This window comes from Ranitomeya imitator, chromosome 9 (genome assembly GCF_032444005.1).
Source record: "Ranitomeya imitator isolate aRanImi1 chromosome 9, aRanImi1.pri, whole genome shotgun sequence".
Taxonomy (NCBI): Eukaryota; Metazoa; Chordata; class Amphibia; order Anura; family Dendrobatidae; genus Ranitomeya; species Ranitomeya imitator.
This window is the reverse complement of record NC_091290.1, coordinates 104,102,386-104,124,171: the sequence shown is the minus strand read 5'-3', so window position 1 is coordinate 104,124,171 and position 21,786 is coordinate 104,102,386. Positions and strand designations below refer to the sequence as shown.

Genomic DNA, 21,786 nt, shown 5'->3' with positions numbered 1-21,786 from the left:
CGGTGGTGCTGTCAGCTTTTTTTCTCTAAGATTGACTTTATAGTAACATAATTATTAAGGTTGAAGGAAGACTATAAGTCCATTTAGTTCAACCCATAGCCTAACCTAACATGCCCTAACATGTTGATCCAGAGGAAGGCAAAAAAACCCATGTGGCAAATAGTAAGCTCCACTTTGGGGAAAAAAATTCCTTCCCGACTCCACATACGGCAATCAGACTAATTCCCTGGATCAACGCCCTATCATGGAATTTAGTATATATCCTGTAACATTATACTTTTCAAGAAAGGCATCCAGTCCCCTCTTAAATTTAAGTAATGAATCACTCATTACAACATCATACGGCAGAGAGTTCCATAGTCTCACTGCTCTTACAGTAAAGAATCCACGTCTGTTATTATGCTTAAACCTTTTTTCCTCCAACCGCAGAGGATGCCCCCTTGTCCCTGTTTCAGGTCTATGATTAAAAAGATCATCAGAATGGTCTTTATACTGTCCCCTCATATATTTATACATTAACATAAGATCACCCCTTAGTCTTCGTTTTTCCAAACTAAATAGCCCCAAGTGTAATAACCTATCTTGGTATTGCAGACCCCCCAGTCCTCTAATAACCTTGGTCACTCTTCTCTGCACCCGCTCTAGTTCAGCTATGTCTTTCTTATACACCGGAGACCAGAACTGTGCACTGTATTCTAAGTGTGGTCGAACTAGTGACTTGTATAGAGGTAAAATTATGTTCTCCTCATGAGCATCTATGCCTCTTTTAATGCATCCCATTATTTTATTTGCCTTTGTAGCAGCTGCCTGACACTTGCCACTAAATGTGAGTTTGTCATCCACCCATACACCCAGGTCTTTTTCATTGACGGTTTTGCCCAGAGTTTTAGAATTAAGCGCATAGTTATACATCTTATTACTTCTACCGAAGTGCATGACCTTACATTTATCCCCATTAAAGCTCATTTGCCATTTATCAGCCCAAGCTTCTAGTTTACATAAATCATCCTGTAATATAAAATTGTCCTCCTCTGTATTGATTACCCTGCAGAGTTTAGTGTCATCTGCAAATATTGAAATTCTGCTCTGAATCCCCCCTACAAGATCATTAATAAATATGTTAAAAAGAAGAGGGCCCAATACTGACCTCTGCGGTACCCCACTGCTAACCGCGACCCAGTCCGAGTGTGCTCCATTAATAACCACCCTTTGTTTCCTATCCCTGAGCCAGCTCTTAACCCACTTACACATATTTTCCCCTATCCCCATTATTCTCATTTTATGTATCAACCTTTTGTGTGGCACCGTATCAAAAGCTTTTGAAAAGTCCATATACTCTATGTCCACTGCGTTCCCTTGGTCCAATCCGGAACTTACCTCTTCATAGAAACTGATCAAATTAGTCTGACATGAACGGTCCCTAGTAAACCCGTGCTGATACTGGGTCATGAGGTTATTCCTCTTCAGATACTCCAGTATAGCGTCCCTTAGAATGCCCTCCAGGATTTTACCCACAGTAGAGGTTAAGCTTACTGGCCGATAATTTCCAAGTTCAGTTTTTGTCCCCTTTTTGAATATTGGCACCACATTTGCTATATGCCAGTCCTGTGGTACAGACCCTATTATTATGGAGTCTTTAAAGATTAAAAATAATGGTCTATCAATGACTGTACTTAATTCCTGCAGTACTCGGGGGTGTATCCCATCCGGGCCCGGAGATTTGTCAGTTTTAGTGATTTTTAGGAGCTGACGCTGTCCAGACTACCAGTTTTACCTAATTGTAAGGTGTGCCCTAATAGATAGAAGCATGGCTCCTCCTGGTGGCCTGGAGTGTGAAGTGTGTATTGTGGTTGTGATACCTGGACAGAAGATCTCCTTCATTGCCTTCAGACGTAACATCACTCCCCCTGGTGGAAGAATAACATTACTGCAACGAGCAGGACTCTGGGGTGCTGCACAAAGGGTCCTGTACCAAATATTAAGTTCTGTTTTTCTATTGAATCAAACACTTCTTTCATGCAATAAATTGCATTATGTGAACATCGTACAATATAAAATCTTAGATTTTTTTTAAAGATTCTGTCTCTCACAGGTGAAGTGTACCTACGCTAAAAATTACAATCTTCTGCATTCTTTGTAGTTGGGAAAGCTTTCAAAATCAACAGTGTGTCCAATACTTATTTTCCCCACTGTATTACATGAAGCTATCTTTCACAACTTCACCTTTATAGCAGATTTTGGCTGTTCCTCACTCATTTTTAAGCCTCCTACATGGTTGTTTCTGTTTCAATTAATGAAGCCCGTCCATCAAAATTTTTATCCTCTATCTTGCAGTCATCATATTATTTAGCACTCTGTACTTACAATTGCTAATTTTACCCTTCTACCCAGCTAATCCTTCACTTTTTCATTAGGTCTATGACATCACGTGATTAATAACTGACTGGCTGAATCCTTATAAGCTCTATGTGCAGTAGATAAAGGCAGTCAATTTTTCCTGTATGTGTCATAAGTCACTGCAAAAGTCCCTGGTATGGGGGAGCAGCGGGGTCAGGAGATGAAGAGGGGGATGATAAATGCGAGGACAAGAGACTTCCTGCTTCTTCATAGAGCAGAAAAAGAATAATTAACTGGGTAGAAAGGCAAAATGAGCAATTGTAAGTACACAGTTCTATATACCATATTTTGCGGTTTATAAGACGCACCCCAAATTTTGAGAAGAAAAATAGGAAAAAAAACTTTTTTTAATAAAATGGTGGTACTTCTTACAATCCATGCATCTTATTTCTTACCAGGGGTGGTAAATTACCTCGTTTGGTAAAATTGATTACTTGCGCATCTGACTAAAATCCTATAAAAACTCTGACTTGGTGCTAGTGTACCAGGAAGAATTAATGTTGTTTTAAAGAAAAAGGGTGGTCACATCAAATATTAACATGATTTAGATTTATTGCTCATTCACTTTAAATTTTTTCGATAAAAATAAACGATTAACACTTTGATTTTTTAAATAATTCCTAGTTTGCATAATTTTTCTATGCCTACCTAAACATTTTGCTTGCTGCTGCTGTAGTGTTATATGATTCACTAACTTTAAAAATGTTGCTATAGTCTTACACTTATTTTTTTTTACTGTTGTGAAATATGTCATATTTTAAAGAGGTTCAGGCTTGGCACAAAAGTGTGCAGTCACTCGATGTGATTGTAGAGTTCTGAATCGATTGATATTTGATGCACTTGCTTTCACAATTCCCCAGTATTATTGGTGCGAGTGCTTGTGGTCACATGCCATCTAGTCTTCTCCAGCTTCTCTCAATTAATTTCTCTTGACAGAAGCCGAACTGGTCTAGTTGGCACCTAACCACAAGTGTGCAAATCGCCTACATGTGTTCACATGACCGCCTGCACGCATCAGGAATACCGGGTTATCGTCGCAGCGTACGCACCACACATGATTCGGCAGTCTCCGGACCCAAAAAGTGACTGCAGACTTTTGTCCCAAGCCTGGACAACCCCTTTAATAGATGTTACTCATAAAATATTGCATTGAATTGTCCTTTAGCATGGTTTAACAGGAGTGCTAAAATGACAGATATAGGGGTCTTTATTAGACCCCCAGTTGCCACTACTAGGGTTTAGCAAAACGGATCGGTCATTTTCAGAAGTCGCCGACTTTTGGCAAAGTCGGGTTTCATGAAACCCGACCCGATCCCTGTGTGGGGTCGGCCATGAGGTCGGCGATCTTCTTATCGGGTATCGGAATTCCGATACCGAGTTCCGATATTTTTGCGATATCGGGAATCGGTATCGGGATCCATATTTATGTGTAAAATAAAGAATAAAAAAAAAAAAATTGATATACTCACCCTCGGACGCGCCCTGGTTCTAACCGGCAGTCTCCCCTCCTAAGAATGAGCGAGTGAAGGACCTGCGGTGACGTCGCGGCTTGTGATTGGTCGCGTGAGCGGTCACGCGACCAATCACAAGCCGCGACGTCATCGAAGGTCCTTCACTTGCTAATTCTTAGGAAGGAAGGCTGCTGGTTAGAACCAGGGTGCGTCCGAGGGTGAGTATATCCCTATTTTAAAGAATAAAAATAAAAAATATTGATATACTCACCCTCGGATGCGCCCTGGTTCTAACCGGCAGTCTCCCCTCCTAAGAATGAGCGAGTGAAGGACCTGTGGTGACGTCGCGGCTTGTGATTGGTCACGTGAGCGGTCACATGAGCGGTCACACGACCAATCACAAGCCGCGACGTCATCGAAGGTCCTTCACTTGCTCATTCTTAGGAAGGAAGGCTGCCGGCTAGAACCAGGGTGCGTCCGAGGGTGAGTATATCCCTATTTTTTATTTTTATTCTTTATTTTACACATTAATATGGATCCCAGGGCCTGAAGGAGAGTTTCCTCTCCTTCAGACCCTGGGAACCATTAGTATCCCATTGCACTGCATTGGGTTTCGTGTTTCGGCCGACCCCGACCCCGACTTTTCTATAGGATCGGCCGATTTCACTCGACCCGACTTTTGAGAAAGTCGAGTTTCGTGAAACCCGACTCGACCCTATAAAAATAAAAGTCCCTCAACCCTAGCCACTACTGCACCTGGAACAAATGTTGTAAAGGAATAAAATTACTTAGCCTTATAACTTGGGGGATTTCATGACTTCTTAGATACGAGACCCGGGGTGCAGCTACTACATTTTAGATAATAGATAGTGTATCCAACTACATAGTATAGACATGAACTATACCTGGGTGACCAGCATAGGGCCCACCACATTTATGGTGTAGGTGCGCATCATATCCTCAGGGGTCTGTGACTCCAGGTGGTTGTTTGTTAGAACCCCGGCGTTGTTGATCAGCAGATCAAGGTGTTGTCCATGCAAATGTTTCTCTACTTCTTTTACCGCGGCATTGACACTTGCAGGGTCGCTGGTGTCTACAGAACAACATAGGCAGAAGTGGGTTAGGAAATCTGTTACAACGGAGAGATAAAGTATTACAACACCGAAAATAATATCTTGCCATATGGGAAAAGTGCAGCTTCCTGGTAAAGATTTGTCTTTGAGCCCAAGAAGGTAGCAGAGAATACGGAAGGTATCCCACATTAATTTCTACACATTAGCCATTACCCCCTGAGGTAGCTCATGCAAAACGCCTGTGGGGGCGCAGGAGGTGCTCATATTGATACATGTTTTATGGGTAAATGCTCCAATTATTTACCCTTACTACTTTCCTGACCTGTTAGGAATACCACTTCTCTCACACCTAAGGTTTTATCCTTTTACTATTATTCAGGTAGTGGGCTAAATATTCTGGGACTTTAATGACAAATATACTGCTTGCAATATACTGTTTGGGAACATGTGTGCTTTATTCCTGTATGTATACCTGTTTATTACACATGTATGCCATCAATAATGTCTATCATATTATCTGCTTTCAGATGAAGTTGTTGCTGAACATTCTTTTGTGCTCGTATACTGGTGTCTTTTTGTGCATCCTTCCTGTAGTTTTGAGAACCTCATTGTGTATGTGACACTGTTCTTTCATTTTACCATATATTATTGTTTTGTTTTATCTACTTATCACTCCCTATTCGAGTTTAAGGGGTATCATTTCTCCTTGCGGAGAGTGACATGTCAAGTATGCAGAGATGAGGAGACTTTTAAGCAGCAATGCTCCTTTAGGAAATATGCAAATTGTCTCTTCAGAGAGGAAGAGAACTAGAACTCTAGTGCCACCTATTGGAAGTAGCAATCCTAACAGTCAGTGTCAACCCTTTAACGAGCCTTGTCACATGACGAGACACCCCCGACGATCAGCTGTTCCCAGTGACCTCAGCAAGGGAATTTGCAGTACCCCACTGCAGCCACTATGCGGTGGATGGAGCTGGGCTGTCCCGGAGGAACATCCAGCCATTGCCAGCAACGAGAACAACTGACTGGTGGCGGTGCCGAGTGTCACACCCTAACTGATCTGGTATTGATGACCTATCCTAAGGATAAGCCATGAATATTATAGTACCAAACAACCCCTTCTCTACCAATATACATAAGACCTGAGCTTTTAATTCAGAGTCCAACAAACACAGATGATAAACTTTTCCTAATATTAAAACATACAGAAGGAAGTTGCTCCTATATGGTCTATCACATGACAATATATTATACTGTCATCAGAAGGATAGGACACAGATCTGTATACCACAGGGCCGTAGCACTCGGCAGTCCTCGGATTTCACAGGCAAGAAGCGACATGTGAATCACGCTTTCCTAATAGTAATGGGACTGTAAATCTATTATGTTTGTTCTTTGCTTAGATAAAAGCTTGAAGTCGAAGCTCTAGGCCATACAGGAACAATCTGATGACTTAAAAAAATATATATATATTTTATTTAGGCAATTTTTTGTTTCAGTTATAATAATTTAATCCATCTCTTGAATATAGCACCAAACTGAAACCCATTCATCAATTCCCAAAGGTATCGCCACTCCACACTGTGGAACACCTTCTGACAGCATCTAGGGACAGTATGGAGTGGCGGCACTCGCCCTCTATCATATGAATGTTTGCCTGTAGCCTAAAGGAATATGCACACAACTTGTTTCCCAGAGGCTTCAGGAAATGTGATGTGCGATAATGGGCATAACTTGGTGGCAGCTTTAAAGCTTGTCAAGCTGGTACACGTTCCATGTATGGCCCACGTGCTGAACTTGCTTGTACAGCAGTTTTTAAAAACATACCCTGCATTGCCTAACCTACTTGCAAAGGTCAGCTGTGTCAGAGCACATATCCGAAAGTCATCTTAGGCTTTCGCTGGTCTAGCTTTGCTGCAGCAGCGCTTTAATTTGCCTTGTCACCGACTGATTTGTGACCTGCCGACATGCTGGAATTTGACCTTCCATATGTTGGCAAGGCTTAGTGAGCAGCAGAGGGCAGTCTCTGAATTCCAGCTTAACAATGCCCATCAGAGTAACACTCAGCCCCTACACATAACAAATGCCGAGTAGGTGTGGATCGCTGACCTATGTGAGGTTCTTCAAAACTTTGAGTACTGCACCAAGATGGTGAGCGCTGATGACGCTATTATGAGTGTAACCATCCCACTGCTCTGACTAATAAAACATTCACTACAGAATCTGAAAGAGGAAGCTTTGAATGCCGAGCACGTGACTATGGAGCAAGACTGTACAGTGGCTGATACCACACAGCCCAACCTCACACATTATTCTCAGGCCACATTAGGTGATGATGAGGAACAGGATTTTTTTCTCTTCCATACAGAAGGGACTCCCAATTCCAGCTTCATCCCTGTCCAGCATGGATGGCCTGAAAAGGAGGAGGAGGCTATGCATCACGAGGAGAGGATGGTTAGTGTTGTTCTTGGTGAGGACACCGAATGTTTGACTCTTTATAGTCTGCCACACATAGCAGAGTTCATGTCCAAATGCCTTTCTCAAGGACCTTGCGTCAAAGACATTTTGTCCACGTTGAAATACTGGCTGTGCACCTTTCTTGACCCACGTTACAAGTAGAAATTTGCTTCTTTAATGTCGGTGCATGCAAGCCAGAGATCCTTGGCGGAAGACTTGCTCAAAAGATTACCCTCAGACAACACTGGTGGCAGAGGCACCGGCTCTTTTCGCCCACAAGGATTACAGTGGAGGGCCACAAACATCAGGTGCAATTCAAGGGGGGTGTGGAAATGTCCACCAATTGAGCCATTTTCATGAGACCATCACATCAGCAAGTGCTATCTGTGGGTGTAACTATGACGAGGAAGGAGAAGCTGACCAGGATGGTGAAGGACTACTTAAGTGACCATACCAGCGTCCTTCCTGATTCTTCAGTGCCCTTTAACTATTGGTTGTCCAAGCTGCACACTTTGCCCGACCTCTCCTTGTACGCCTTGGAGGTGCTGCAATGCCCTGCCCAGAGTGTGTTGTCTGAGCTGGTTTTTAGTACGGCAGGTGCAATCATAACGGATAGGCACACATGCCTGTCAATAGGAAATGCAGACAGGCTGACTCTTCTAAAAATGAACAAGCCTCCAAAAATTTGAAGAAAGTCACAGAGAAAAAAGCGTCCAAAACAAATGCACTGGCAGGGTGCAGCGGACCCGATTAATGATGGCAGGAACACAGGTGCAACGATACCGATGAAACAACCACTTTCAATCCAGTGTAAGCAATGCAGAGTATCTGGCTTAGGCTACGTTCACATTTGTGTTCTGCCGGGCTGCGTCGGGTGCAGCCGCGGCGATGCATGCGTCATGCGCCCCTATATTTAACATGGGGGCGTAGGGACATGCGTTGCATTGCGTTTTGTGACGCATGCATCTTTTTTGGCGCACGCGTCAGAGCGCAGAGGACGCAACAAGTTGCATTTTTTTTGCGTCCAAAATCATGCCAAAAAAGGACGCATGCGCCACAAAACAATGCGTTTTGCATGTGGTTTGGTTTGCGTTGTGCGTTGCGTCTCTGACGCAGCACCGCACAACGCAAATGTGAACGTAGCCTAACAGCCTATTAGTAACGCACATACAGGCGGGCTGCCCAGTGCTACAAAATGCATGCTGTGTGAATCTAAATCTAAATCTGCATAGGCAGCATGAATAGTAAAAAGTTGGTCACACAGGGTTAACAGCAGCGTTAGCCGAGTGCCTTACACCGCGGTCAACGCTGCCATTAACCCTGTGTGAGCGCTGACTGGAGGGGAGTATGCGGGCGCCGGGCACTGACTGCGGGGAGGAAGCAGCGGCCATTTTCTTCCGGACTGTGCCCGACGCTGATTGGTCGTGGCTGTTTTGCCGCGACCAATCAGCGACTTGGATTCCATGACAGACAGAGGCCGCGACCAATGAATATCCGTGACAGACAGGACAGACAGACAGAAAGACAGAAGTTACCCTTAGACAATTATATAGTAGATATATATGTAATGTGTGTGTTTTACTGACATGTGTGTGTATATATATATGTGTATTTTATGTGTATATTTGTATTCCATGTGCTCTATTGTAACCTGTGTGATTTTACTGTACATTGCACATGAATTACTGGCTTTTCGAAGGACACTGGTGCATAAAAAATGGACAGCACTCACATGGTGCCAGTGCTGTGTGTTTTTTATCACATCCCTTGACTTGCATTGGTGAGTCTCGTCCGAGATACGCAGCAATACACAGCATGCTGCGATTTTTATCTCAGTCTGATTTCAGCTGAGAAAAAAAATTGCAGATGAGATGTAACCCATTGCATAACATTGGTCAGAGTGCAATCCGATTTTTTTCACGGATTGCACTCGTCCGTTTTTATTGCAAATGAGTATGAGCCATAAGGCCGGGGTCACACTTGCGAGTTCAATATAAGAAACTCGTGCGAGTGTCTCGCATCAGGTCCCGGCACTGCCACTGGCACTCAGGACCAGAGTTTGCAGCTGCATGTATTTCTATAGAGCCACACGCTCCGGTCCCGAGTGTTGGTGGCAGTGCCGGGACTTGATGAGAGAGACTCGCGAGAGTTTCCCGCATTGAACTTGCAAGTGTGACCCCGGCCTAAAAGCTAATCTCCTGCGGTACGATAGATGTCTGCCGTTCAGAGTTCCTGACATGATCTCTCCCCTTGCGAAGCTGTTGTGAATTCTGTGGCTGAATTCACTCCTGTGGTCACAAGTGGTACTGCAGCTTCTGAGCTTCCTCCCTCAGGTGTTCTGGTGAGCTCGTTAACTGCTTCATTACTTAACTCCGCCTGATGCTGCTATCCTTGCTCCTTGTCAATGTTTCAGTGTTGGATCTGAGCTTCTCCTGATTGTTCCTGTGACCTGCTGCTCTGTATAGCTAAGTGCTTTTTGTTTTTTTGTTGCTTTTTTTCTGTCCAGCTTGTCTTTTGTTTTGCTGGAAGCTCTGAGACGCAAAGGGTGTACCGCCGTGCCGTTAGTTCGGCACGGTGGTTTTTTTTTGCCCCCTTTGCGTGGTTTTGCTTTAGGGTTTTTTGTAGACTGCAAAGTTCGCTTTACTGTCCTCACTCTGTCCTAGAATATCGGGCCCCACTTTGCTGAATCTATTTCATCCCTACGTTTTGTCTTTTCATCTTACTCACAGTCATTATATGTGGGGGGCTGCCTTTTCCTTTGGGGAATTTCTCTGGGGCAAGTCAGGCCTATTTTTCTATCTTCAGGCTAGCTAGTTTCTTAGGCTGTGCCGAGTTGCCTAGGTAGTTGTTAGGCGCAATCCACAGCCGCTTTTAGTTGTGTTTAGGATAGGATCAGGTGTGCAGTCTACAGAGTTTCCACGTCTCAGAGCTCGTTCTTGTATTTTTGGGTATTTGTCAGATCACTGTCTGCGCTCTGATCGCTAAGCACACTGTGTTTCTGGATTGCCTTCATAACACCTGTCATTAGCAAACATAACATGAAGCACCGCATGTGGAGTACTGTCACAAGGAATTATCAGTGCCCGAGAGCCGCAGTTGGTATATGATCCTGCAGCAATGTGGTAAGTATATAACACTCAGAATTTTGGGCACAATCACTCTCCGTGCATGACAGCACACAGAGGGTGATGTCAGCAGGATTGGACACATGTTGAATGCTGCGTGAGATCACCACTGTAACGTGGTACAATTCACTGTCGGGCGGGCTACGATGTCACTCAATTATTACTCTCTGCCTTGTGTATAGTACTGTCCTGACTGCCTCACATCATTGCTACCTATAGGACATGTGTCTCGACGCGCGTTTCGCCAGTATAACGGCTTTTTCTAAGGGCAGGGTTGGCTGTACAGACCGTATATTTATACACCCTGTCATGACTGACAAGTGCACCGGCCAACCACAAGAAACCATATAGGAATTGAATCATAGATATCACTTATTATAAAGATGGAAACTAATCTCTGAGTTGGCCACAGATTTTTAAGACTGTGTGTCATTCTTATCAATCATCCGTGACATGTTATTTAAAGAGACATACAGTAACATTGTATGCCCAAATTTATAATTTCATTTTTATTCTATTGTGTATATATAAAGCAAAGATTTCAATACACACATTTATCAACTAATTCCTCACTATTTATAACATTGCGGGGCCAGTTTAAATATGATAATTGCCATACCATGATAACTATCATGTGGGACCATTATTATGTATGTTGCCAGTATCCATCTGATAGAACATATTTCACAATCAATTGTATACACGTAGTTAGTTTTCATAAGGCTACTTTCACACATCAGGCTTTTGGCGCCATGCCAATTCCGGCGTCGAGCCGCAGAGCCGGATCTGGCGTAAAATGTGAAAACATGATGGAACGGCAGAAAACCAGATCCGTTGCATCAGGTTTGCATCCGTTTCTTCCGTTTTTATATCTGGTTTTTGACGTTTTTTTAAAAACGCCCCTGGGAGGCTCCAAATTGTGATTGGCCCCCTGAAAACTATATATACCGTGTTCCTACAGCCCATCTGTGACAGGTTGTAGAGGAGCAAGTGTTTTGAGCAAGATGGATGTCGTTATTGCGAATATTCTGAAGATCAACGTGGATTTCACTGTGTTGTCGAATTGCTTGAAAACAATTGTGCTGGAGAAGGAGCGAGAGAGACAACGCATTCTGCGTCTGCGCCGACGGCGTTTGTGGATCCACCCCATCACGGCACAGAGAATGACATGAGGGGTGTTTTCTACACTGAACATGGAGCTACGAGGAGACCCAGAGAAATTTTTCAGCTACGTGCGGATGAAAGCGGAGAACTTCGATCTATTGGTGGACCGAATTGGACATCTCATCTGAAGGAGTGATACGACGTATTGCTGATTCTCCATTTCACCGGCGGAGCGTCTGATGGTCACTCTTCGGTAAGCAATTTTTATTGTATCTCATCCTGGTCGGAACACCTGCTGAAACCCTACTCCAGTGGTGGATTAACGCAGACTAAAATAATTTTTAATTTCCGCCTCACACGAGCACGCAGAGTGGAGTGCGCTTTTGGGATTTTGACCGCCAATTGGTGAGTTCTATTGACAGCTATAAACTTGAAGACTGACACTGTTGACGAGATGGTGAAAGAATGTGTTGTCCTGCACAATTATGTGATATGCAAGGAACATATTTCCATTGAAGACCACTCAGAAGAAACCAACTTGGCTGATTATCACAACATTACGTATAGAAGTTCTGTGTCAGTTTCCCAAATGAGGGACAAATTCTCAGAATACTTTATTTCACCTGAAGGAAGAGTAGAATGGCAGGATGAGAGAGTTTGAACAATTTGTCTTGGACCTTGTAACCCTTAGTATTACCTTATTTTACCCAAGTTGTGTACCTGTTTTGGTTGTACCCAAAGTATTAAACCTATAACCACATTATTATTATTAAAACTTGCTTTAGCCAACGTATTTATCCATACCTTATAAATAAAAAACAATTTTTTTAAAAAACAAAACAGTTTTACTAAACACAATTTTTTAAACAAAAATAACATAGGGTTCCCATAGTTCGGGGTGGAGATATTGCTGGAGGGGCTATCAGATTGGGACACTTCGACAGAGGGAGTGTGGAGAGAGGAATGGGGTGGTGGTGGTGAAGGATCAGTAGGTAGTGGTGAAGGGGTGGAGAAAGAAAGAGAACGGGTGGACATGAAACTGGGAGTTGTATTTGGAAGGTTGGAGGGGTGCAGTGGATGAATTGGGAGGCAGAAGAGGTGATGGGTGGAGAAGAGGGTTGGGATAGTGACATGAATGGTGAAGGAGACTGGTGGTAGCAGGTAGGGAGAGGAGGCTCGGATGTTGGTGGAAAGTGGTATGGGGTGGGATATTCGTACGGGGCAGGGGCAGGATGCTGGGATGGGGCAGGGGAAGGATGATGGTACGGGGCAGTATGCTGATACGGGGCAGGGGCAGGATGCTTGTACGGGGCAGGGGCAGGATGCTGGTAGTGGCTGGAGGGAGGGACAGTGGCTGGAGGGGGGCAGGTGCAGGAGGGGGGCAGATGTGGTGGCTTGGGAGGTAACAAGCGCTAGAGCAGACTGGCACGATTGCATTACTTGCATCTGCTGATCAGGAGATAGCTTATCCATGCGCTCGAGTACCGACCGGAAAAAAGTGTAGTTTGGTGATTGACTTGCATCTGAATGCATCCGTCGTAGAAGTGTATGCAGCTTAAGAATGCTTTTATTTATCAAATTGAAGCCTGCGGCCATTTGCTCCAACAAAAGTTTCAGACAGTTCTGGAAGGATGCATTCAGGTGCAAGAACTCAGGCGCATAGCTCTGTACCTGACCCCTCTGGCGCTGCCGCCCCAAAGCCACATGTGTACTAGAGGTGGCAGCATCAGAGGGGTGGGGTAAAGGAAAAACTATATCCTCACCAGCAGATTCATGCTACGCAGGTGGCCAGGATACTCCAGCGCTGGTGGATGGGACCGAGGGATCAGATGTGAGGGAAGACTGGGAAGGTGCAGAGGGTTCGGGTCTGTCGAAGTGTCCCACAGTGGCGGACTCCTGAGGGATCGCCCCAGAAGTGTTCAACTCTGCTGCAAGCTCGCGAGTGCTGCCGACGGTGCTGTGGAACAACGAAAAAATATATATAATTAATATATTGATATTGCATGGCCCTGGCTGAAACAGTAAAAAAGGGTTAAACATGTAAACATTGGTTATTAAATGTGGTGGGTAATATTTACTTCGGCTCACCATCGTTGACCTGGGGAACGACAGGGCTTGAGCATATTTATATCTGCTCCTGCATCCTCCAGATCCACTGGGGGCCCACATCTCTTTGTTGAACTCCTTCTTGAAGTGATCCCTGATCGACTGCCACCGCTTGACAATCCTCTAGCCTGAAAAAAAAGTGAAAGCACAAATTGGTTAATCTGCAGCACTTTAAATCCAGCAACATAACTGAACTGTGTATACTTACGTGCTTGATTCTGGGCTCAAACATCGAGGTCCTCCTAGTTGTCTACAAGCTGTTGGCAGACTTGCTCCCAGAGCCGACGGGTCACAATTACATCAGCGTGGCGGCGGTCAGGCCGGCCTCACACTAGCGAGTTTTACGGACGTATGAGAGGTGCAGAAAATACGGATTGCATACGGTACAATGATTCTCTATGGCCCAGCTCCTATCTGCCGTATTTTACTGATCCATATTATACGGTCTTCTACGGCCGTAGAAAATTGCAGCATGCTGCGTTTGTCACCGTATTGCGCAAAAAATACGCCAATGAAAGTCTACGGGGGCGAGAAAAATATGGATTACGCATGGACCAACAGTGTAACTTGCGAGAAATACACAGCGGTGTTCTCTAGAAAAGCTGGCAATTCAGTGCGGTGTACAGTAAAATCACACTGACAGGTTAGAATAGAATAGCTAAGATAAATGTCTACACATAGTATAGGGGTATATATATATATATATCTATATATATATGTCAGTGAGACACATATTTGTATATATATTAATATTTCATACAGTGTTAGATAGCTTAAAAGCCGGTAATTCAATTGCCGGCTTTTCCTATCTCCTTCTCAAACCCGACATGATATGAGACATGGTTTACATACAGTAATCCATGTCATATCCATTTTTTTTGCATATTCCACACTACTAATGTTAGTAGTGTGTATGTGCAAAATTTGGACGCTCTAGCTATTAAATTAAAGGGTTAAATCGCAGAAAAAAATTGTGTGGGCTCCGCGCAATTTTCTCTGCCAGAATGGTAAAGCCAGTGACTGAGGGCAGATATTAATAGCCTGGAGAGAGTCCATGGTTATTGCCCCCCCTGGCTAAAAACATCTGCCCCCAGCCACCCCAGAAAAGGCACATCTGGAAGATGCGCCTATTCTGGCACTTGGCCACTCTCTTCCCATTCCCGTGTAGCAGTGGGATATGGGGTAATGAAGGGTTAATGTCACCTTGTTATTGTAAGGTGACATTAAGCCAGATTAATAATGGAGAGGCGTCAATTATGACACCTATCCATTATCAATCCAATAGTATGAAATGGTTAAAAAAACACACATTAGTACAAAGTATTTTAATGAAATAAATACACAGGTTGTTGTAAAATTTTAGTATACTGGTAATCCACCTGAAGACCCTTGTCGCCTGGAACAAATGTAAAAAAACCAAACAACAATATTCCATACCTTCCGACGATCAGTCAAGTCCCACGCTGTAAATCCATCTGAGAGGGTTAACTAATTTTATAAGCAGAAGCCTGCCAATGCAGCCGCCCCTGCTTGTAAAAACCCCGCGAATGAATGGAATGTAGGTGAATGACCTGTAGTTACCTCGAGTTGCGGTGATGCGCCCTCTGCTGGATGTCCTCATATGAACTCGAGCCTGGGAATTTTTCAGAATATTTTCCCAGGCTCGAGTTCACATGAGGACTGTATGTAAACCATTTCTCATATCATGTCGGGTTTGAGAAGGAGATAGGAAAAGCCTTCAATTGAATTACCGGCTTTTAAGCTATCTAGCGTTATATGATATATTATTATATATATGTGTATCAATTATATATATATATATATATATTTATATATATATATATATATATATGACAGTATATATGTTTTTATGATTATTTGAGCCCATGGATCCATTGTATGTCCGTATGTCCGTTTTGCCAGCCTGCGAGAAAATCTCGCTGTACGGATGCCATACGGATTACATACGGAGGATGACATGCGCAAAATACGCTGACACACCCTGCCTACGGATGACATACGGATCACTATTTTGGGGACTTTTCTGCGTATTACAGCCGTAAATAACGGACTGAATTTTTATACGCTGAGTGTGAGGCCGGCCTTACCCATGTTCCACGGCGGCTCCCTCTCTTTGATCAGATCAATAAGGAGGTCGATATTTAGCCCGGCCTCCTCACCGTCTGAGTCAGGAGAATGCTGTGAAGCATGTTAAAAAAGAAGAAAATAAAAAAATTAAATTCAAAACAACATTAAGTTCAAATAAAAAAAAAAAAAAAAAGAAAAAGATGCTTACACGATGACGGCCGCCCGCACTCTCACGCCGACGAACCTGGGAGCCGCTCTGAGGACCTCTGGATCGAGCACCAGAATCAGAAGACTATAAGAAAAAAAAATTATGTGCTTGTATGTTGGGATTTTATGTGTTGTGTGCACTGTGATGTCTATAATATTCAGTTTGTGTGTGTTGTATGTTGTGTGATGTCTGTAATGAACAGTTTGTATGTTTTGTGTGCAGTGTTATTTCTGTAATGATCTTTGGTTTTTATGTGTTGGGTGTAGTGTGAGGTTGTGGTTCTGCGATGCATGCAAGAAACTTACCATTTGCAATCCCGCTACAGGTCTCTCTGAAGCTATCCTTAAGCTGCGAAAACAGAAAAAAACAATCCAAGAAATTGCTACAATATTAGGAGTGCCAAAATCTACAGTTTGGTACATCCTGAGAAAGAAAGAAAGCACTGGTGAACTCATCAATGCAAAAAGACCTGGGACCTGGGCGCCCACGGAAGACAACAGTGGTGGATGATCGCAGAATAATCTCCATGGTGAAGAGAAACCCCTTCACAACAGCCAACCAAGTGAGCAACACTCTCCAGGAGGTCGGTGTATCAAAATCCAAATCTACCATAAAGAGAAGACTGCATGAAAGTAAATACAGAGGGTTCACTGCACGGTGCGAGCCACTCATAAGCATCAAGAATAAAAAGGCTAGACTGGACTTTGCTAAAAAAAATCTAAAAAAGCCAGCACAGTTCTGGAAGAACATTCTTTGGACAGATGAAACCAGGATCAACCTCTACCAGAATGATGGAAAGAGAAAAGTATGGCGAAGGCGTGGTACAGCTCATGATCCAAAGCATACCACATCATCTGTAAAACACGGTGGAGGCAGTGTGATGGCTTGGGCATGCATGGCTGCCAGTGGCACCGGGTCACTAGTGTTTATTGATGATGTGACACAGGACAGAAGCAGCCGAATGAATTCTGAGGTATTCAGAGCCGCCATACTGTGTGCTCAGATCCAGCCAAATGCAGCCAAACTGATTGGTCGTCGTTTCATACTACAGATGGACAGTGACCCAAAACATAAAGCCAAAGCAACACAGGAGTTTATTAAAGCAAAGAAGTGGAATATTCTTGAATGGCCAAGTCAGTCACCTGATCTCAACCCAACTGAGCAGCATTTCACTTGTTAAAAGACTAAACTTCAGACACAAAGGCCCACGAACAAACAGCAACTGAAAACCACCGCAGTGAAGGCCTGGCAGAGCATCAAAAAGGAGGAAACAAAGCGTCTGGTGATGTCCAAGAGTTCCAGACTTCAGGCAGTCATTGCCAACAAAGGGTTTTCAACCAAGTACTAAAAATTAACATTTTATTTAAAATGATTGAATCTGTCCAATTACTTTTGGTCCCTTTAAAAACAGGGTGGCACATGTTAAGGAGCTGAAACTCCTAAACCCTTCATCCAATTTTAATGTGGATACCCTCAAATGAAAGCTGAAAGTGTGAACTTCAACTGCATCTGAATTGTTTTGTTTAACCCCTTTACCCCCAAGGGTGGTTTGCACGTTAATGACCGGGCCAATTTTTACAATTCTGACCACTGTCCTTTTATGAGGTTATAACTCTGGAACGCTTCAACGGATCCCAGTGATTCTGAGATTGTTTTCTTGTAACATATTGTACTTCATGATAGTGGTAAAATTTCTTCTATATAACTTGTGTTTATTTGTGAAAAAAACAGAAATTTGGCGAAAATTTTGAAAATTTCGCAATTTTCCAACTTTGAATTTTTATTCTGTTAAACCAGAGAGTTAAGTGACACAATATAGTTAATAAATAACATTACCCACATGTCTACTTTACATCAGCACAATTTTGGAAACAAAATTTTTTTTTTCTAGGAAGTTACAAGGGTTAAAATTTGACCAGCAATTTCTCATTTTTACAACAAAATTTACAAAACCATTTTTTTTAGGGACCACCTCACATTTGAAGTCATTTTGAGGGGTCTATATGGCAGAAAATACCCAAAAGTGACACCATTCTAAAAACTGCACCCCTCAAGCTGCTCAAAACCACATTCAAGAAGTTTATTAACCCTTCAGGTGTTTCACAGCAGCAGAAGCAACATGGTAGGAAAAAATTAACATTTTTCTTTTTAGTCACAAAAATGTTCTTTCAGCAATAATTTTTTTAATTTCCCAAGGGTAAAAAGAGAAAATGGACCTCAAGAGTTGTTGTCCAATTTCTCCTGAATACGCTGATACCCCACATGTGAGGGGGAACCACTTTTTGGGCGCATGGCAGGGCTTAGAAGGAAAGGAGTGCCGTTTGACATTTTCAAGCTAAAATTGGCTGGAATTGAGATCGGACGCCATGTCGCGTTTGGAGAGCCCCTGATGTGCCTAAACAGTGGAAACCCCCCACAAGTGACCCCATTTTGGAAACTAGACCCCCTAAGGAACTTATCTAGTTGTGTCATGAGCACTTTTATCCCCCAAGTGCTTCACGAAAGTTTATAACGCCCGGGCGTGAAAATAAAAAATCCTATTTTTTCCACAAACATGATGGTTTAGTCCCCAATTTTTTATTTTCTCAAAGGTAAAAGGAGAAATTGGACCCCAAAAGTTGTTGTCCAATTTGTCCTGAGTACGCTGATACCCCATATGTGGGGGGGAACCACTGTTTGGGCGCATGGCAGGGCTCAGAAGGAAAGGAGCACCGTTTGACATTTTCAAGCTAAAATTGTCTGGAATTGAGATCGCACGCCATGTCGCGTTTGGACAGCCCCTGATGTGCCTAAACAGTGGAAACCCCCCACAAGTGACCCCATTTTGGAAACTAGACCCCCTAAGGAACTTATCTAGGTGTGTGGTGAGCACTTTTATCCCCCAAGTGCTTCACGAAAGTTTATAACGCCCGGGCGTGAAAATAAAAAATCCTATTTTTTCCACAAACATGATGGTTTAGTCCCCAATTTTTTATTATCTCAAAGGTAAAAGGAGAAATTGGACCCCAAAAGTTGTTGTCCAATTTGTCCTGAGTACGCTGATACCCCATATGTGGGGGGTAACCACTGTTTGGGCGCATGGCAGGGCTCAGAAGGAAAGGAGCGCCGCTTGACATTTTCAAGCTAAAATTGGCTGGAATTGAGATCGGACGCCATGTCGCGTTTGGACAGCCCCTGATGTGCCTAAACAGTGGAAACCCCCCACAAGTGACCCCATTTTGGAAACTAGACCCCCTAAGGAACTTATCTAGTTGTGTCGTGAGCACTTTTATCCCCCAAGTGCTTCACGAAAGTTTATAACGCCCGGGCGTGAAAATAAAAAATCCTATTTTTTCCACAAACATGATGGTTTAGTCCCCAATTTTTTATTTTCTCAAAGGTAAAAGGAGAAATTGGACCCCAAAAGTTGTTGTCCAATTTGTCTTGAGTATGCTGATACCCCATATGTGGGGGGGAACCACTGTTTGGGCGCATGGCAGGGCTCAGAAGGAAAGGAGCGCCGTTTGACATTTTCAAGCTAAAATTGGCTGGAATTGAGATCGGACGCCATGTCGCGTTTGGACAGCCCCTGATGTGCCTAAACAGTGGAAACCCCCCACAAGTGACCCCATTTTGGAAACTAGACCCCCTAAGGAACTTATCTAGTTGTGTCGTGAGCACTTTTATCCCCCAAGTGCTTCACGAAAGTTTATAACGCCCGGGCGTGAAAATAAAAAATCCTATTTTTTCCACAAACATGATGGTTTAGTCCCCAATTTTTTATTTTCTCAAAGGTAAAAGGAGAAATTGGACCCCAAAAGTTGTTGTCCAATTTGTCCTGAGTACGCTGATACCCCATATGTGGGGGGGAACCACTGTTTGGGCGCATGGCAGGGCTCAGAAGGAAAGGAGCACCGTTTGACATTTTCAAGCTAAAATTGGCTGGAATTGAGATCGGACGCCATGTCGCGTTTGGACAGCCACTGATGTGCCTAAACAGTGGAAACCCCCCACAAGTGACCCCATTTTGGAAACTAGACCCCCTAAGGAACTTATCTAGGTGTGTGGTGAGCACTTTTATCCCCCAAGTGCTTCACTAAAGTCTATGATGCCCGGTGTGAAAATAAAAAATTCTATTTTTTCCCCCACAAAAATGATCTTTCAGCCCCCAATTTTTTATTTTCCCAAGGGTAACAGGAGAAATTGGACCCCAAAAGTTGTTGTTGAATTTGTCCTGAGTATGCTGGTACCCCATATGTGGGAGAAAACTACTGTTTGGGCACACTTCGGGGCTCGGAAGGGAAGTAGTGACGTCTTGGAATGCAGACTTTGATGGAATTGTCTGCAGGCATCATGTGCCATTTGGTGAGCCCCTGATGTGCCTAAACAGTAGAAACTCCCCACAAGTGACCCCATTTTGGAAACTTGACCCCCTAAGGAACTTATCTAGGTGTGTCGTGAGAATTTTGAACCTCCAAGTGCTTCACTAAAGTCTATGATGCCCGGTGTGAAAATAAAAAATTCTATTTTTTCCCCCACAAAAATGATCTTTCAGCCCCCAATTTTTTATTTTCCCAAGGGTAACAGGAGAAATTGGACCCCAAAAGTTGTTGTTGAATTTGTCCTGAGTACGCTGGTACCCCATATGTGGGAGAAAACTACTGTTTGGGCACACTTCGGGGCTCGGAAGGGAAGTAGTGACGTTTTGGAATGCAGACTTTGATGGAATTGTCTGCAGGCATCATGTGCCATTTGGTGAGCCCCTGATGTGCCTAAACAGTAGAAACTCCCCACAAGTGACCCCATTTTGGAAACTTGACCCCCTAAGGAACTTATCTAGGTGTGTCGTGAGAATTTTGAACCTCCAAGTGCTTCACTAAAGTCTATGATGCCCGGTGTGAAAATAAAAAATTCTATTTTTTCCCCCACAAAAATGATCTTTCAGCCCCCAATTTTTTATTTTCCCAAGGGTAACAGAAGAAATTGGACCCCAAAAGTTGTTGTCCAATTTGTTCTGAGTACGCTAGTACCCCATATGTGGGAAAAAACTGTTTGGGCACTTCGGGACTCAGAAGGGAAGCAGTGACGATTTGGAATGCAGACTTTGATGGACTAGTTCTGAGGGCGTCATGTTCCGTTTGCAGAGCCCCTGATGTGCCTAAACAGTAAAAAAAACCCACAAGTGACATCATTTTGGAACCTAGACCCCCAAGATCTTACTTAGATGTGCCCCCTCTTTGGAACTAATCTACTGGTTCCTGTTAAGTAAATTAGTAGTGCATGGAGGTGTGGTACAATTTGAAGCAGTCCTTCATACACAGGCCAGGTTTGTCGGGGCAGGTGTCGCATTGATAGATGGTGTCCTTGCGTACTCCTCTTTTGTAGCACACTCGGCACCTTTTTTGCGGCTTACTTTTTCTATCAGTTGGCGGGACCACCCCCGGAAAATGCTGACCTGGTATGATACGAGCACCCTCAGTTCCGGAAGTACTGGGGCCCGTTCCTTCCCTCGTGCCAAATATCAGGGCCTTAACCACTACCTCCTGGAACTGAAGGTACGACGTATCAGTGTGTCGTGCACATCGTGACAGCAGGAAAGCGTTGAGCATTGCCATTTGTACGATGTACACGGACAGCTTTTTGTACCACACCTTGGCCTTCCTCAAAGCACTGTACGGTTGGAGGAGTTGATCGGAGAGATCAACGCCCCCCATGTTTTTGTTGTACCCCAGTACACAGTCCGGTTTGCAGACCTGTGTTGAGGTACCCCGTACACTGCTGAGGGCACTGCCATCACC

The 21,786-nt window shown here is 43.7% G+C and overlaps 1 protein-coding gene across 1 annotated transcript in view; it reads right to left on the bottom strand.

Annotated features, from left to right (window-relative positions):
• Positions 1-21,786, bottom strand: part of LOC138649779 (C-signal-like) — a 170,602-nt gene that overhangs the window by 86,478 nt on the left and 62,338 nt on the right. The window contains exon 4 of the mRNA XM_069740457.1: positions 4,754-4,941. Coding sequence (XP_069596558.1) covers positions 4,754-4,941 — 188 coding nt within the window. The remainder of the gene's footprint in view (positions 1-4,753; positions 4,942-21,786) is intronic.